Source organism: Balaenoptera acutorostrata, chromosome 2, assembly GCF_949987535.1.
Source record: "Balaenoptera acutorostrata chromosome 2, mBalAcu1.1, whole genome shotgun sequence".
In the NCBI taxonomy this organism is placed as follows: domain Eukaryota; kingdom Metazoa; phylum Chordata; class Mammalia; order Artiodactyla; family Balaenopteridae; genus Balaenoptera; species Balaenoptera acutorostrata.
Window position 1 is genome coordinate 173,251,184 of NC_080065.1, and position 18,306 is coordinate 173,269,489.

Below are 18,306 nucleotides of genomic sequence, written 5' to 3' on the forward strand. Positions count from 1 at the left end.
TGCCTGCGACCTAACCCTAACGGCCCCCAATACCAGCCACATCTCCCTTTTCCAGCAGGTGGACTTCTACCTACCCTTCCAAACTCTGCTGCCCCAACTCTCAGGGGCTTTCCAGAACCCCCGGGGGGAGGGGGGCTCTGCCTAACCACAACCCTTGAAGGTTAGGCTAAGCAGGCTGTGGCTGTAAGCCAAAGTGAAGAAACCCAAGTCCAGATGCCAAAAACCAAAATCGAGTTATGTTTATTGATGGGGCCCACCCCTGCTCTCCAGGGGAAAGGAAGTCCCCCAAGGAGCCCCCTGGACAAAACAGAAATGGCGGGAAGGGCCCATACAGGAAAGAACGTCTCTGAGGTCCTTGTGTTTTTTTATAAAATGAATGAGTCCTTTGCGCGGGGCTCCCCAGCCATCCAAGCCTTGACCGGGAGTCCAGTTGCCCGCGGTGTGACCTCAGACCCTCACCCTGCAGACCACCCGAGCCCCTGGACCTTGGCCCCGGGCAGGGGCGCTGGGCAGAAACCGAGGTCGGCAGTGGGCAAGGGGCTGCGGCCCCATCACACGCTCATGGTCATCCCGGGGGAGTACTGCGGAAAGACGAGGGGGTGGCGCGCGGGGGCCGGCTCAGTTCCGGCCTAGGCTGGGACCCGCCCCCGAGGGGAAGGGGGGACAGGGCAGTGTGGACGTGGGATGGAAAGGGACCAGGTGGCGATGCGTGAGGAGGCCGCCCTGGGCCGCGGGTCCCAGGGTTGGGGTGGGATGTGGGCGGAGCGGGGCGATAGGGCGGGCCTCGGGAGGGGGAAGGCGGGAGGAAGGGAAGGATGCCGCGGCCGCCCCCCCACCTGGCCCGCCGCGGTCACGGTCTTGCTCTGGCCCCCCGGCCGCCCCGCCGGGGTCTGCCCGCCAGGCCCCTCCGGCCCGACGCCGCCGCGGGGGGGGAGTCGACGCAGTCGCTTACGCTTTCGCTCGGGAACGGGTGCAGGAAGGTCCCGGCGGCCGCCATCTCGCCGTCGTCCCGCGGGGTGCCCGGGGTGTTGCTCAGGCCGGCCACGGCGCCGGGGGAGCTCTGGGGGCGGCCGCGGTCAGAGCGGAACACCCCGCCCCGCGGGCCAGGCCCCGACCGCCGCGCGGCCCAACCAGGACTAGGCCTCTCCACGCGGGCCGACCCCGCAGCCCCGCCCCCCGCCCCCCGCCCCCCGCAGGAGCGCGGCCCCCTCACCTTCGGCAACCCGTCCAGATCGCCCGAGCCTGTGGACCGACAGACGGCGGTGACGCGGCTCAGACGCGCCTGCGCCGCCAAGCCGGCTCCACCGACCCCTTCCCGAACTTCCCTGGCGGCCGCGCCCCCTCCCTCAGCCCAGCCCACTGGGGCACCACCGGGGGTCCCGGGCGGAGGGCCCAGATCGGGGGTGGTGGGTCAGTGCCGGCGGCCGGTTTAGTTACTGGACCCTCCCCGCAGCGCAGCCCCAGTCACTGAGCCCAGAGAAGCTCGGGGCGCGCCCCCAACGCCGGCCGAGCACAGAGGCGGAGAGACTGAAGGGGGCCGCCAGGGGGCGCACGAGGCTCGCGAAGCAGCGGGGCGGAGGCGTGTGTGTGGGTGTGTGTCCCGGGACTCCGCCCACTCACCCAGGGATCCGTTTACATGGTGAGGTTCCATCGCACTCATGGCGGCCATGGGGGCCTCCGGACCAGGGCCAAGCGGGAACTGCAGGCAGAGGAGCAGCTTGGGCCTCGGGCCACCACCTCTCCGCCCCCACCCCGACCCCCACAAGCCCCAGCTCACATTAGTCCTGCCGGCGCCTGGCCCGATGGGGTTCATGATGGTGTACATGTTCTCACTGGAGTTGGTGGAGTCTGAAGCAGCACGTGAGGGGGTGGGGTGTGAGAGGGCCTCACCCAAACACACCCCTCCCTATGCCCCGCCCAGGCTGTAGTACCTCCAGGACTGGGCATGATGGGTGTTCCAGGGGGCCCACCTCCTCCTGGGGGTCCCTGCACACAGAGACACAGAAGGTGAGAAAAGCCCTCCAACTGCCACCCCACAACCCCTGCCCCCAGGTCGGGTGTCCCAGCTTCGGCATCACTCACCGTGTAGCTGCCAGGGGAGGAGGAGGAATAGGGGATCTGGGGAGATGGGCAGCTGTGAGCAGTCCGCCCACTCTACCAACTCGCACACTCCTAATCCCCGCCCCCCGCCCCCGCACGCCGTCCCGACACTCACCGAGTTGCCACTGGGGCTGGCCCATGGGCCACGCACTCCGGGTCCCCTAGAACAGACAGTGATGGACCCTGGGTCTAAGCCAGGCGGTACACAGCCCCCCAGCACACAATCCCTGACACCCCCAGCCTGCCCCACGTGCCCTCAGAGCAGCAGACGTTGGCGGAGAAGTAACCAAGCACAGATGCCAGGCCAGCCTTCAAATCCCAACCCCATCCATCACTCACTGGTCTTTGAGCCTGTTTCCCCACCCAGCAGTGGCATAAAAACAGTATCAGGGCTGTTGTGCGGCTTCGGGGTCTGCCCCAGCATACCCAGCCCATGAAGGTGGGTGGTGGCCCGCATGGGCACACTCCCGGGGGTTCCTGAGGGCCTTACATGTTCATGGTGGGCAAACCCGGGCCAGCAAGAGAGTTGGGTGGGGGCCGCATGCCACTTCCGTAGCTCTGTGAAGGTAAAGGGGCCGTGAGAGGGCAAGCCGAGAGAGGGCAGCCCCTGAAGCTCCCCTGTCGCCTGGGCCCAGGCCTTACCTGGGGCCCAACGCTGGTCATGCCCCGTGGAGGCGTCACCCTCTGCATCGGGCCCATGCTCGAATGCCCTGGGGGCAGAAGGAAGAGGGCTCAGGCCGCGGCCGTTCCCCGGTGTGGACAGGCGCTGTGCTGGGGGTTGGGGGTGTTCCTGCACGGTGGGCGGCGGGGAACTGGCTCTGGGATCCTGACGGGGGGCGGGGGACAGCAGCGGGAGCTTCCCTACTCACCCTGAGCACGTGGGGAGGGGTCCATGGCACCAGGGAGGAGGGGCTGGGAGCCGGGTAGGCCCACGGGAGGCTGCGGAGGGGGAGTGGCAGCACTGTGTGGGTGCCCCCACCCCGGCCCAATTCCTGCCCCCCCCTCCCCTCATCCCTCTCTCACCTGACTCGGCATCCGCAGGGTGGGCCGGGGGCCCCCTGGGAACCGCGGTGACATGAAGGGCTGGAAGAGGTGGGCCGGGGATCAGCACCTCCGCCCACCTACTCAGCCCCCAAAGCTACCCGCTTCCTGCCGCACCCGGGCCCCCAGCCTGGATACTCCCCCTCCTCCAAGACCAGCCGGCAGACCTCAGCCAGCCGCTCCGGGGGCGTGGGAGTGCAGTGGGACGGGCCCAAGGGCCAGGGGGAGGGGTGTGCGTGCTCGAGGGGGCAGGGCACCACAGGTCCTTACCGGAACCTGAGGCCCCATCATGGGGGCGTTCGGGTTGTGGGGGTAGGCTGGGAGCCGGGGGGGCCCTAGGAGGACAGAACCAGGTGGGTTGCGAGGAGCGAGGTCACCCGAAGTTCCACGGTTTCCTGTGGCTCTGCGGAGCCTGGCCAGGGAGGGGAGGGGAGGGGACACCGTGGAGGCAGGAGAGTGGGCCAACTAGCCCCATCTGCGGGACGTGGCGGGGGTGGCATGGACCCTAAGGGGAAGGTCATGGGCAGGACCTGTGGTTCAGCGAGCCAAGCTGTGCGGCCCCAGGCGCCCCGACACACACAGGTGCAGGCCTAGTGCAGAGACCCCGCCCCCTCCCGCAGCGGGGGGGGGGGGGCCAGGCCAGATGGCCCCTCCCTCACCGGCACTACCGAGTCCCGCAGGGGCATACCCACCCCCTCATTGCCCCTGCCTGTCACCCTCCCACACAAGCCCACCCAGGGTCAGGAGACAGGGAGCCCCAGCCCTGGCTATACCTGGAAGAAGCCGGGTGCCATGGGGCCTGATGCCATTGCATCATTGGGAGCCATGCTCCCCATCACCGGGCTGGGGGCCGCTGCAGCGCTCTGCAGGGGTGGGGGAGATGGCAAGAGCCAAGTCAGGTCACTTCCTGTCCAAGTGTTTCCTTCTCTCCTCAAGCAGCTGGCCCCACGGAACAAGGAACCCAAGCCATCCAACTACTCAGGCACGGGAGGATTTGCGGGGGGGGGGGGTGTGGGGGGAGGGGAGGAGGCGGCTCTAGGTGAGGGAAGAGCTGCGGCCCCTGTCCCCACCCTGGCTTAGCAACCAGATGTGCTGGGTGGCCCTCGGCAAGGGCTCTGCCTCCTTGCTGAACCCGTGACCCTGGAGGTGATCAGGGCCCAGCCTGGCTGAGCCCACAGCCCAGGTGATCAAGGACCTCAGCTCCCAATGTCCCCACCCTGAGGATTCTGAGGGTCTGAAAATGCCATCCACCCAGGACTCCAGTGTGTGCCGCATCCTTCTAGCACAGGCTTATTTTTTGGTCTGAATCTAACTTCAGATGGGTGGGGGCACAGTCCCCCACTCCCAGCCCAAGCCAACCAGCCCTGATTCCTCCTGCCTGGGAAGGCAGCTTAGCTGGGCCCCCAAGACACCTCAAATCAACAGACAAAAAAAATCAATAGACAGTTTCAAGATGAACCTCCCTCCCAGAGGGCTCCTCCCTGCAGCTACTGTACAGACCACTCCCCCTCCTCCTCCTCCAGGAAGGAGGGGAAGGAAGAGCAGAACTCTGCAGTGGGGTCTCCAGGCCCCCAACCTCTCTTCAGATGGAGGAGGGGAGAAGACCGGGTGCCTGAGAGGGGAGTTCCCATGTCTGCCAAGGGTGGAGATGCTGGTGGCAGGCCCAGAGTTGGCAGGGGGACAGGCTGACAGGCCACTTCCTCTGGTCGGTTCCAAGTCCCAGGCTTGTCTGCCTTTGGGGCCCACAGAGCAGGGGGAAAGGGGGAGATAGAGGCCTAGTCTTTAGGGCTGAGGAGACACATCAAAAGGATAGGGAAGGGGGAAGACACTGCAGGCACTGAGTAGAGCACTTCTCTTAAGGCCCCTTGACTCTTGTCTCTGCATCATCTGCCCTTCCCCCTCTGCCTCCAGGCCCCAAAAGGAAGAGGCTGGTCTGTCTGGGTCACTGCTGTCCCTGCAGCTGGCACAAGCCAGCACACAGGGACACTCAGGAATTTGTGGAACTGCAGCCACTTGGGTTCCGAAGAGTTAAGCACTTAGCCCATGGTCACACAGCGCATCCTGCCCTACAGCAGTGGGGAAAGGGGCCCCTTGTCTGGGTCGGAGCAGGGCCCCTGGAGTCACACCCTTCCCTTTGGGGACTGACACCTGCCCCCTTCTTGCTCCTTCTCAAAGGTCAGCCTCTAATGGATTTCTACCCAGGCCCAAGCTGGGAGGATACCAGTGGGAGCACTCCCAGGGCCCAGCACAAATCTTTGAAAACCCAAGCGACCCCGGGGGTGCGGGGGGGGGGACGAAGCTCTCAGCCCCTCTCCAAAATGCTGGGTCACCCCTGCCCTCCACCTCACCCTCTCCCACAAACACAACACGATGGCTTAGAGCAGCTACTCTCGCTGGCGCCGGCCTCAGTGGCTGGAGGGAAACAGCTCTGAGCCCTGGGTCTGTCCACTCCTCCCCAACTCTTACAGAGGGCAGGAGGGCAGCCCCCCTTTTGAGCCGCAGCAGGCGCCAGAGCATTTCCTGGTTGGGGAGGGTGGTGGTGCGGGTGGCTGCTGCTCCAGACCGTGAGGTGTGGGGGCGGGGAGAAGATGGGGCTCCCCAACTCTAGGCCTTGAAGGGTTAATCCAGGTTCGGGGGGGTGGGGGGTAGGGCCCACCCTCCCGGTCGGGTGACCTGAGCTGGACCCCCCAAGTCAATCAACCACCCCCGGAGGCGCCAGCCTGGCCTGCGTTGCCATAACAACAGGCTGGGCGCGCTTGCGTTTCCTGGAGATGCTGAGGTTGGCCCCCAGCCGGGAGGCTCTGACTGAGCCCCCTCAGAGGGCGGAGGGCGGGAGGAGGGAGCCCCGACTGCGAGGGAGAGGCGGCAGGACGCCCCTTCACCCCACCCCCAGTAAGTGCGGAGGTGGGGCAGAACGTGTAGCTGGCTTCAGTCTGCTGACACAGGAACCCTGTCACCCCAGGGACGGGGCGCCACCCCCCTCCCCTGACGCGCCCCGCTGCCATGGTAACCAGCAGCGCGCCCCAGGAAGCGCGCTCATTCCGCTGGGAGACCGCGCTCTCCCCTCCCCTCTCCCCTCCCCGGAGGCGCCAGGCTCGGGGGCGGGGACGAAGCCAGGCGCGGAGAGGGGAGGGCTGCGCAGCCCGGGAGGGGAAACAGCTCTAGGGGCCCGCGAGAGGCAACGGGAGGAGCTGGGGGCTACACTGGGGAGAGAGAGACGGGCCCACGCGGAGTCACGCACGCACACAGCTCCACACACTTCTGTTACCCCAGTTCTGGCGGGACCACAACATGAATAGTGGGACCTGATGGGGGTGAACAGCAGCGACCTAGGCTCCCATAAATGCGCATACAGCGTGCATGGGGCGTCTTCAGGGACATGGTGAACCCCAGCCTTCTCGGGCTGCACCCTGGCCCTGCAGAGGCCTGCACGCCTCCACAGGGGGGCCTCTCTGTTGCGAGGCGGTGCGTGGTGTGCGACCCAGACTAACCGCTGAGGGCGGGGAACAGCCAGGCCCTGAGGGGCACAGCAGAGCAGAGGGCTCAGGATGTGAAGGCGCCCGCTGCAGGAAGAGTGGTTGCGAGGGAGGGGGGAGGGCAGGGGGAACCTCTCTCAGGGGCCAGGTGGCCAATCCCCACGGGCCAGGGTGAAGAAGTTAAAGGCAGGGGGCTGCCATCTCCCCAAGACAACAAGGTGCCTCCCGCCCCCTCATGTTACCCACCCTCCTCTCGGGACAGTCCTCTGACTCCCACTCAACTTGTACGAAACTGAGGCCAAAGACGTGAAGTCAGCAGCCCCAGTCGCAGAGCAAGGTTGGGAGATCTGCCAAGTGCTCGGCCTCTCCTGCTCCAGGGTGCACGGGCAGTTAGCCTTCCCCCAGCACCCCTGCCTGGGCCCCCACCCCAGAAGGCTTGGAAAGGCTGGGGTGGGAGGGGACAAGCAGTGGTGGCTGCCCCGTCCCGCCCCGCATACACGGAGCTGGGCAGCCAGGCAGGCAGGAGCTGTGGTTCTGTCTACCTGGTTCCACATGGGGTTCACGTGAGGGGGAGCAAAGGAGGGGCTGGCCTCGGGAGGGTATGGGGCTCATGGGGACCTTCAGGAGTTGGGTGCAGTGGGGGGCAGAGGGACCCCACAGAAGCCATGATCTCAGGTCAAACCCCACAGTCTGGCCCACTAGCCCACCTGAGCCAGATTCGGGCCGTGCAGCCCCCCAAGACCACAGGCCCTTGCCCACACCCGTGAGCCCTGGTCCCAGCCCCCGGGGCGGGGACTCACGTAGTCCTGGAAGGCCTTGGCTTCACTCGAGTGCTCGCACGCCTCTCTGCGGTCGGGCGCTGCACAGTACAAGTCCCAGAACACGCTGTGGGCGGCAGGGGGGGACGATGGTTTCCCCACGCACCCCCCCAGCCCCCCCCCCATGTCCCACCCACACCAGCCTTGCGCGCACCACCACCAGGAATGCAGGAAGCCCGGGGGCTCCCCCAGCGTAATGTTCTTCTCCCATCGGATCTGCGGGGGAGAGGGAAGGAAGGTGAGGGCTAACGGCCTGGTCCTGTCTGACCCCTTCCCCTCCCAAAAGGCAGGCCCAACCTAACCCTGGGGCCCAGGAAACACCGGGGCAGGAAACCAGCAGATCAGAGCAAGGGAGCCAGGAGGGGGACAGCTTGGTGAGGAGAGGGACAGAGGAGCGGAAGGCAGATCCTCAGATGGATGGACAGACACCAGGATGCCAGCCCCGCCGCTCCGCAGCCCTCAGTTCCCAGGGCACAACCCAACCCCACCACGGAGACCTGATAAAAAAGGGGGGACCCCAGGGTGTGGGTGCCAGGGAAGGGGCTGGCTGTGGGGGCCCTGCCTGGCCAGGCCAGCTTACCTCGGACAGAAAGGTCTGGGCTGACTTCTGGGCACCAACGTGCAGCAGGTACTCATACACGTACAGCGCCAACCTGCAGGGAGGGGTGGGGGCCGGCTCAGGCTCTCAGGAGGCCCGGGCCAGACCCAAAGCTCCGCCCCGAGGGTCCCTGGGAGGGGCTTTAAGGCGAGGCACCTGCCCTCTGGTGGGAAGGTGGAGAAGGGCAGGGGCCCACAGTGAGCCCCTCATTGTACCTACCACCTACTGCCAGCCTCACTCACTTCCCTCTGCTGGTCCCCCCCTTGCCCCACCTCCCCCACCCCTCAGAAGAGATGGCCTCCTCACCAGTTGCTCAGCCTGGCCAACTCCTACACATCCATCAACACACAGCCTGCAGGCTCCTCCTCTAGGCAGCACTCCTAGCAGTCCCCAGCCCCCACCTCCAGGCCAAATTCTGCTCAGTTCAACACCCCCTGATGGACCAAGTCCTGGCCCCAGCCTGCCAATGCTGAGACCTTATAGCAGCCTTGGCCCCAGGGAGTTCCTCTCCTTGGAGAAAGGGCTCCTGGGCTTCACTCTAGATTGTGCTCTGGGTGGGGTCTCCCAGCAGGCACCCTAGGCCATATGGCCAGGGCCCAGCGCCTAACTCACTCCCAGCCTCGCCTGCCAAGGAAGAAAAGGGGCTCTCTGACCCGAGGTCTTCCCCCTCCAGGTTTCCCTAGACCCCATCCTTTTCCTCAGGATCAGTTCCCATCCACCAGTGGTGGCTATGACATATCCATACCAGCCCCCCAGGGGGGAGTCTGGGGAAATGGGAGGTAGGGCCAGCAGTGCCACTCAGCTGCCACGGCACGACCCTGTCCAAATGCCCACAGTGCCCAGTACCCCTGGACACACCAACTCGGCCACTGCCCACCCCAAGAGCACAGGCCACGCTCCAACCAGCAACACCATCTGTGGGCCCACACAGGGAGGCCGGACCATCCACATTGCCTTCCAGGCCTTTCCATTCTTGGCCTCCACCATCCCCCAATCTGTCTTCCACACCTGCCAGCAGAGGGACAATTCCCCACCCGCTAGGGTCACCCATTCCCCAGCCCCCACTCTACCAGTACCGGCCCCTCCGGGCACCTCCAGGGTCTTCCTACTCCCCAGCCAGGCCCCAGGTGGACCGAGGGGAGTCTGGATCTAAGACCGGGGGCTCCCCAAGAGCCGGCCTGAGGCTGCTCCGGTGAAAGCTGTAGGCCCTTCCAGATGCCTCCCCGCTCAGCTGGCCTCCCTCCCCTGGCTGATGGCCCCATCCTGAAATAACCTTGCTTTGACTCATGCTCCTGCTTTCTCTCACCCTTCCCAGCCAGGCTGCTCAATCCTCACATCCCAGCCCCCTCTGCAGAGCACCCCCGCCCCCAGCTCCAGCTCAAACCTCACCAAGGCAGTTCTAGTCCTTCTGTCCCAGGCCCCACCCCACGGCTTCTGCCCTTGCCCTGGACCCTCTTCCTTCCTTCATCTATCTATCCGTTCTTTCAGTCATTCATTCAACAAACATTCACCTCCTTGAGCAGTGAACACAACAGACCCCTGTCTCCCTGGAGGCTACCTGCTCACAGGGAGAGACGGAGGAGCAAAAATATAAAGGAGGAGGTAAGTCATCTGGTGGGGTAGAAGGTAGTGTGTGCTACAGAAGTACAAGGGGGGACATTAGGGAGTCCGGGTGGGCAGCTGAACCAGGGCAAGGTATGTCCACAGCTCACATTACACCACGCGAGCTGTGACAGCCACCGGAGAAACAGAAACAGGGCACAGAGGGGTAGGATTTGTGGGGCTCACATAGTTCTGAGCATGGGTCTCCCCCAAGACTGGCCAAGGTTCCTGCCTCGTCATCACACCCCTCTCAGCAGCGCCTCCAGCCCAGGCGCCCCCAGGTTCCAACATCACACCCCGGCAGTATCCAGCATCCACCCTTCTCCAGCCCAGTGGTCTTCCTCATCCCCCAGCCTCCAGGCTCACCTGTCCAACTCACTCCTGGGATCCCCCTCCCTTTCTAGAGGCTTCCTGAGCCTTCACGAGTGGCCTGCATCTACCAGGCCCGAGTCCATCAGTGAAGAAATGAACATGAAAAGTCAGTGGGGCCGGAGGAGACCTGAGCAGCCCCAGCCTGCTCACCAACCAACCCTCCAGGCAAATAGAGAGGTTTGAAGAGATCCAGCTGGCCCCGGCCACCTTGGGGAACAGTGCAGGGAATGAGGTGCCCAGAGACAGGGAGCAAGACGGAGTGGGGGGATCCAGGTAGGCTGCCCAGAAGGGAGCCTCCTGAAGAACATGTTGGCTCCCACTAAGGCCACCAAGGGCTCTATGCTGCCAGCACATCGGGTCCCTCTCCATCACCTCTCACCCTCCACTGTCCAGGGGTGGCATCGGACCCAGGATGCAGGTCCCGGAGCCCACCACTGCCCGCTCTCCTCCCTCCTCCCGCCCTGCCCCAGCTCTCCTCTCTTCTCCCTGGGTGGCCTCCCCTCCTGCTTTGATGTTGATGACTGACATGGTGCAGCTGCCCACAGGGTTGCTCCAACCTGGCCTCCCCCAAAACTCAGGGTCTGCCGTCCACTTGACATCTTAAAGGCCCAGCCCCACCCCATCTTCTTCCTCTCCTTCCCCTCCTGTTCCCTGACCTGGGTGGTCTTGACTCACATAGGTGCGGCGCAAGTGTGAAGATCCACCTAGCTGTTCCCCAGAGATCACTACATTTATTGAATTTAGGGGAAAAACTTAAGGAAAAAGCACTCTCTCTCCTGATTCTGAGCCTTCTCCCTTCCTTCCTCAGCACACACTTGGTCCAAGCCACCACTATCACTTACCTGGATTTCAACAGGGCCCCTCCTGGGGCTGCTTCCTCCCCTCCCCACCAGCACTCCTCACTCAGACCCTCCAGTGCCTCCCACACACATTGGCCACTCTCTACCTCTCCACCCCAGGGCCTTTGCACAAGCCATTTCCCTGCCTGAGACACTTCTGCTAGAGACCCTCATGGCTCCAAAGTCACGGGGCAGAGGCTTCCCTATCACTTCTAACGGCAGCCCTGCTCCATTCTCCACTTGCCCCCCATCATATTTATCTCCATTTGACACAAGGCCCTCTGCTTACTGCCTGCAGCCCCCACTGGATGTAGCTTTGGGAGGGCGGGGACTTCGTCTCACTACTGAGCTTACACAGCGCTGGGCATCCTGGGCCCCCAGCCACCCCAGTGAATGAACAAACCAACCCTGAACCCCCTCGCTCCCGGAATGTCCAGTAGGCACTTATGAAGGTCAGCATTTACTTACTATTCTGATGTTAAGGATTTGGGGTTTTATCCCAAGAGCAAAGAGAAGCCAGAGAAGGTTTTCAGTTTTGCTTGATTTCTCTTATATGCTGGTACTTTAATTTTTATCAAGATCAAGTCTCAGAGAACTGTGAGCAGCTTTGTTTGTTTGTTTTCAGTGAAAACTTTTGAAGCCTGGACATCTGGTCAGGTTGTTTCGGGACCTCCAGGGCCCGCCACTCAGGGAGGGCTTCTGGCTTGCAGGTCACTGTCTAGGCCCTGAGCTGGGTTGTGGGAAAGGGCCTGGGCTCTAGATCCAAATCCTGGTCCCACCCCAGCCCTGGTCAGCAAATGACCTGCAGAATGAAGAGCGCATCCATCAGAGGGGCTCCCGCTGCAAGATGGCAGGAGATGGGAGGGAGTGTGGGGTGCACCGGGGGCCCTCCCTCCAGAAGGAACGGTGACCTGGAGGATACAGGGTGCCCGGACCTGGAGTGCTCATGGGGAGAAGCTGCAGCTGCACAGGGAAGTGGTGACAGAATGGGGTACTGGAGCCTCCTGGACTAAAACGCAGCAGTACTACCTTCATCATCAAGAATTACCATAATAACCAAGAATTAAGGTAAGAGGTGCTCCCTTCCCGGCTCCCCCTCCCCCTTAAAGCCCCTGGAGGCACATGCTGCTGGGGGCTGGGAGAAGCCCTCTCTACTCAAGGCCGTGTGTCACCCCCTCACCCCCATCTAATCCATCACAAGGTCCCACCGATGCCCCTAAGGGACTCTCCTGCCCACACATTCCCTCCCTCCCCTCTGCCACCCTCATGGCCAGGGCCTTCAGCTCTTAAGAGCCAGGGTGGTGGCCACCCTCCTCACCAGCCTCCTGGAAGCCTCCACATTTGCCCCTTGCAGCCTTTCTCCTACCCAGCAGCCCCCACTAACAAATTCCATCCCAGCATTTGCCCCTCAGATACTGCCTCAAGACCTTCCCAGTAAGCTCCCCTGTGTCCACCGGCTCTGCTCAGCCTCCAGGACTCAGTTCGGGGGCTCCTTTCTCAAGAACCTCTTACCCATGCACGCACCTCCAACAAGGATGCCCACGGGCACGGGCACCTGGAAGCCCAGCTAGGGATGGGACAGACACATGGTGAGTCCCTTGCCTGCTGGGATAATGAACAAACTACCTGAGGCCATGTGTCCATATCAGAACTAACCCTGGGGACTTTCCTGGTGGTCCAGTGATAGAGAATATGCCTTCCAATGCAGGGGACGCGGGTTCCGTCCCTGGTCAGGGAACTAAGATCCCACATGCCGCTGGGCAACTAGGCACGCGTGCCACAACTACTGAGCTCATGCACCTCAACGAGAGAGCCTGCGTGCTGCAACCTACAGAGCCCACACGCCCTGGAGCCCACATGCCACAACTACAGAGAGAAAACCCGCTGCCACAACTAAAGAGAAGCCCGCGTGCCGCAACGAAAGAATCTGCATGCCTCAACGAAGATCCCGTGTGCCACAACTAAGACCCGACGCAGCCAAAAAAAAAAAAAAAAAAGTACTAAATAAATCTGAAAAAAAAAACAAAAACAAAACTAATCCTGGGAGAAAAACACAAGACGCCCAGTGACACTGACAGTGACCATCACTTACGGAACTATTCTAAACCCACGTGGCGGCACTTAGTGTTCAAGGATATACACACACGATGCAAACATTTAGATCTCTCCCCTCAACTTAGGACAGCACAGCCTCTGGGGCTGGAAGGGGGAAGGGATGCAAAGGGGACACAGGGGCCTTCAACTGTCCCTGTCACCTTCATCTTATTTAAAGAGACCTGAAACCAGTGACCGAATGCAAGCGCTAGTTAGTTCTGGGTGGGAAGTGATCTCGGGGTCTCCCTGTAGGTTGGAGTGTTCATCATTTACACAAGGAGAGGCTGTGTCTTCCTGCAGGCAGCCCACTCAGACCCCAGCCTCCTTCTCGCCCACCCTGCCATCCCTTCCCTGTATTCCCTGGACCCAGCAGTCACCACGGTTTGCTGTGAGCCCCCAAGAGGAGGGACCCACCATCTGTGTACCCAGCAGGCGCTAAGTCCATTTCTGGGACAGGCTAGCCCAGACCTAGTGCTGAGATGGGGAGCCAGAGGGGGCTCAGGACAGGGGCCCAGGAAGGAAAAAGAGGAAGGGCAGGAGGAGTCAGGAGAGTGAGATTAGGGAGGAAAAAACAGTCCTGGAGAGTCGAGCAGTGGAACCCCCTTCACCCCATTTCACGGAAGAGGAAACCAAGGCCCAGAGACAGGAAGTGGCATGATCGGTGGCTGCCTGTGAGGGGTGCTCTATCTGCAGCCTCTCCCCCAGTCCTCGTGAGAATCCTGCAAGGCCGGCTGTCCGCGTTTCAGAGGGGAAACTGAGGCTCAGAGCAACTAGCCCGCCTCTCTAGTGTATCAGCCCCAAGCGTCTGAGAGCTCTCCTGTGCCCCAGAACCTGAGTCTTCAGCAGGGTCCTTCCTCTCCAGGGCCTGGCATCCCCGTCAGTGAAGTGGATGCCACCATCTGGTGTTTTCCAAACTTTCTTTAGCGGCAGAACCTCGTCTCCAAGCCAACGCTGCTACAGGACCCTCTCGACAAGAAATGGATGAGCGCAGGATGGCTCTGGCCAAGAATTCAGATAACCCCCTCTTCCACCCCTAGCCAAGAGCCGAGGCCGGGTTCAAAGAATCAAAATCTCTCCTGGACTGTCTAGTGGGATTGAAACGCAACTCCAAACACCACCACCCCAGCTCAAACCTATTTCCTCCCTTCTCTTATCTCCATGGCCACCCCCTAAGCTGCCACCATTAGCTGTCTCCCAGATAACTGTGCCTGCCTCCCCCAGGTCTCCTGGCCCTCTACCTTCACCCGACCCCCAATAAGCCCCACTCCACAAAGGAGCTGGATTGTACTTTCGAACACAAGCCTCTCTGGCCCCCACAGCACATCCCCGCCCTGGGCACCAGCTCCAGCTCTTTGGCCTGGCCTCACCCTAGGGCCTTTGCACTTGCTGTGCCCTCAGCCATCGGCTCTTCCTCCAGGTCTCTGCACACCTGACACACCTCCTCCCACTTCACTACCGCCCACTTTCCCATTTTGCTTTTTTCAGAGCATAGCTCCAGATCCTTCCATCGGCTTGCTGAGTAACTCACTTGCCTCCTAGCTAGGATGTGGGCTTCTTCAGGGCCAGGGCCTGGCTTCCCAACCACTACATCCCAACACCCAGCCCAGCACATGTCTTAACAAGTGAACGATTCCCACTGGGGGAGTGGTAGCCCCCAGAGCCCAGAAGCCAGGGTACAAGGATGGCTGGAGATGTGCCAAGATCCCCAGGAGTGGGGTGGCTACACACCCCCTGCTTCCAACCTGGGCAGGAGCCAGGTGCCAGTTTCAAAAAGTCTTCCTGCTTAATGGTGCTTGGAAATGGACCCCAACCTCATAACTGTGCAGATAGACAAGAGAGGTCTGGAAGGGCAGTCATCTGTCTAGCATCTTGTGGCCAGAAGAATCTCTTCTCCAAAATGACCCCGAGGCTGGGTACAGAATGGACACTCATCCTTGGGTTGGGGGGAGAGGTGGTGTCCCAATGTCAGTCCAGGCAGAAAAGACAGGAGAGAGCCCATAGTCAGGGCTCCTTTTCACTGCCCAGACGTTCAAGTCCTCACTCCTGCTCTGGCCCTCAAAGAGAGTCATCATGGGACCTCTCCCCAGTAACCCAGCCTCCTAACTGCTCCAGCAGCTGGTTTCCCGCCCTAGGTGGCTTGACTTCTAGGATCCTGCAAATCAGCCATTAGCCATCAGACATCAGAAGCCTTCTCTTTTCCCTGGCACTTTAACAACATCGCAAACTGCTGGGTGCCCTTGCTGTGAGACAGTCACACGTCCTAGCACCTTTCAAACGCTCCCCAAACCTAAGAGATGGCACTGTTATTATGTCTGCATTTCTCAGGATAGGAAAGTAAGCCTAAGACGGAGTGCTCCCTCACCCAAAGCCACAGGGCAGGTAAGTGGCAGGGCCAGGAGGCAAGCGCAAGAGCTCAGCTGCCTCCCCACCCCAAGAAGCTCTGAGCGCCCCCCGCCCCTCACTGCAGAGTCTGGGAGTTAGGAACCTGTCCCTCTACCAGCCTGAGACCATCTGCTACCCACGACCCAGCGCCATGCCCAGGACAAGTGGGGGCCCCAGGACTGTGAGCCTGCGGCTTCCCCAAGGGCCCCACCCAGCTGCCCCAGGCCCGGCTGGACAGGTGGCCTTTCAGGGGTGGGGCCAGCGCCCCTTAAGTCCTTCTCGCGTCTCTCAAGCTTTCAGTAAGGAGCGGGGGAGGGGGGAGGGGGGAGGCGCCCAGAGCGGCCAGTCTTGCCTGTCCGGGAAACTTCCCCAGAGGATGGGGGAAGCGGCACGAATGGCGACTCTGCGCGCACACGCGTTCGCAACCTCCCACACCCAAGGCTCAACCGTCGGGAAGGTCTCGCGACCCTCTAGTCCCGCTCGAATCTCGTGCGCCCCCGCAATCTCGCCCCCCTCGGGTCTCCGGGGGCCCTTCTACTCTCACGACCTCTCGAATCTCGCGCGTCCCCTCAAATCTCGCGACCCCTTAAGCCCCTCACGCCCCTTGGGTCTAGCGAGCTACCCCGTAGCTCGCGACCCTCCAGCCCCTCTGGTCTCGCGCGCCCCTCAAATCTCGCTCCTGCCCCTCACCCACGTGCCCCACGCGATGCCCGCCGGCGTTAGGGCCACGGAAGCGGCGCGGCCACTGAGCCCCGCCCCCGTCTCCCACAGTCCCGGACCACCGACTCACTTCTCTCGTGCCTGGCTGTCGGAGGGCACGGCCGAGCCCTTGCCCCCCTTGGCGTACATACTGCTCCGTGCCGCCGCCGCCGCCGCCGGGGCCCCACACCTGTCAGGCGGCGCCGCGGGCCGCGCTCCCGGTCGCCATAGCTACCCCGCGCCCCGGGCCTCACCGCCCCGAGCCCCGCGCGGGCATCGCGGGCATCGTCCGCGCGGGGGAGCTCCAGACGGCCGAGACGGCGGCGGCGGCAGCTCCAGCTTTGGCTCCGGCCGCGGGTTTTATTTTCTTCCTCTCTTCCCTCAGCGCGGGCTGTTCCGGGAAGCGCGCGCCCCCTCCTCCCGCCGCGCGCGCCCCCGCCCGCCGCCTCCCCGTCGCCCGCGGGCGCCGCTCTTAAAGGGGCGATGGCGTGAGCGCGGGTGGGTCCCGCCGCCGGGACCGTGGGCCGGGCGCGCACGCGCAGTGCCCGCCGCGGGGGGAGGGGGCGCGGGCATACACATACTCGGTGCGACTGGGGACAGCCATCCGGGGGCACACAGCTGATCACGCCTACACACACACTTTCCAGATACACCCAAATTGTACACCCAAAACCACAGCCACACACTTAGTTGCGGCTACACTCTCCGACACAGGACTCTGCACACATAAGTCTGCATAGCTACTGGAACAACTACTGATAGCCCCGTAAAGCTACAGGCAGTTATACTGGGTGTATCGCCCCGCAGAGCTACCCACGCCCAGCACGGGTGGGAACCGCCACACACACAGTCTGCCCAGGGATATACTGTCATACACGCAGGTATACACAGCTCAAATAGTGGCTGTTACAGAACATTGAAACACACTCGACGCTCACATACGCACACAGCCGCACAGAGACACGCATCGGCACCGCTATGCCACAGCTTCCAACAGCTGTGGAAAGAGCCCACGCAGCTACTTGCTGCCACCCTGGGGCACATCGTCGCAGCCTCCCGAGGGCTCCACACAGGGACCTAGGGTCTCACCGAACCACAGATGGCTCAGTCACATGCAACATACAGTCACACAAGACAGATACATGCAACACAAAGACACCACACAGACAAGAAGCTCCTGGGGTACCCAAGCCACACCCTGGGAGCTATCCTGCACTGCCCCACAGTCACACTTCCGTGTCAATTGTAGGTGCTGGGTGACTTGACTGACTGGGTCATTCCCGCTGGCTCCGCCTCTCAGCCTGTGCTGCCAGCTGTAAATATTCCAACTTTAATAGCACCTTTGCAGGAGTCAGGGGTGCAGGCAGTGGGCACCCCATTCTCCCTCCTGGGGCCCTTCTTCTCTCCCCAGGAGGTGTGCAGAGGAGGTGGAGGCCGACACTGAGGCAAGGACACCCGCAGGGCAGAGGTGTCTGGGGTGGGGGTGGAGGCCTGTGTGCCAGGGTACCTGTGGGCAGTGTGCGCCGGACGTGCGTGGGCTAGGTGGCGGGAGGCCGTCCAGTTGTGACTCGGTCTAGATGCTTCTGTGAATGTTTGCCATAGGTTTTTTTTTTTCTTTTTACGATCACAAGTGTGTGTGTAAACACGCGGTTCCTGTGTGAGTGCACGTGTGCGTCGTTGTGCGTGGGGGGTTGGCAGGCACCCAGTCGCTGTCTGGGCAACTCTCCCTGGCTCTGCGACGGTGGTTATGTGTCCGCGGCGGCCGTGCGGGGCCGAGTGACGCCGCGTCAGGTTTTGTGCACTAGTGTGTGTGCCTCCCCGAATGGGTGGATTGCTGGCCCCCTGGGACGTGTGTTGTGTGGTTGTGCGCTCACATTTCCTGTGTTGTGTGTTGATCGGAGTGCCCCTCCCGCTGCCGGCCGACCCCCCGTTATGCCTCCCTCTTAGAAGTCCCCCAACGGCCCCCCACCCCCAGGTCTTCTGCCGGGCGGGAAGTCTTGAACCGCTGCGGTTCCAGACAGGCGAAGAGGAAGGGAAGGGCCAGGCCGGCCCCAGCCCCGCCTCCATCCCGAGGGGCCACGGCCGGGGGGAGGGGGGGACACGCCAACCCTTCCCACTTCCTGTCCAGCCGGTCGTCCCCTCCCCCAACTTCCTCTCCCGCGGACCTCCCGGGCCCCGGGCCGGCGCGGAGGAGGGGCCCGCGCTGCGCACTAATGGGGCCGCGGCAGGCCAGCTTCAGTCGGACGTCGAGATGGGGACTGCCCAATGCCCCGGGGGCCACCTGT

General features: G+C 62.7%; 1 protein-coding gene across 9 annotated transcripts; it reads right to left on the bottom strand.

Moving 5' to 3' along the window:
• Positions 1–210: 210 nt before the first annotated feature.
• On the bottom strand, positions 211–16,521 carry SSBP4 (single stranded DNA binding protein 4). 9 transcript variants are annotated; one of them, XM_057540704.1, is made up of 17 exons: positions 16,113–16,495; positions 8,016–8,088; positions 7,590–7,651; positions 7,418–7,502; positions 3,915–4,004; positions 3,124–3,183; positions 2,970–3,039; positions 2,743–2,810; positions 2,591–2,658; positions 2,216–2,261; positions 2,083–2,118; positions 1,932–1,986; positions 1,778–1,848; positions 1,621–1,699; positions 1,214–1,242; positions 953–1,060; positions 211–581 (listed from the first exon to the last, which is right to left on the bottom strand). In XM_057540704.1, the coding sequence occupies exons 1-17, from the start codon at positions 16,169–16,171 to the stop codon at positions 552–554; spliced, it is 1,089 nt and encodes a 362-aa protein (XP_057396687.1). In that variant the 5' UTR covers positions 16,172–16,495; the 3' UTR covers positions 211–551. The 9 variants fall into 9 exon arrangements, with proteins under 9 accessions (XP_057396687.1, XP_057396680.1, XP_057396683.1 ...); XM_057540697.1 differs by having other exon boundaries at positions 837–1,060; positions 1,932–2,118; positions 16,113–16,507; XM_057540700.1 differs by having other exon boundaries at positions 1,932–2,118; positions 16,113–16,502.
• Between the last annotated feature and the right edge of the window lie 1,785 nt (positions 16,522–18,306).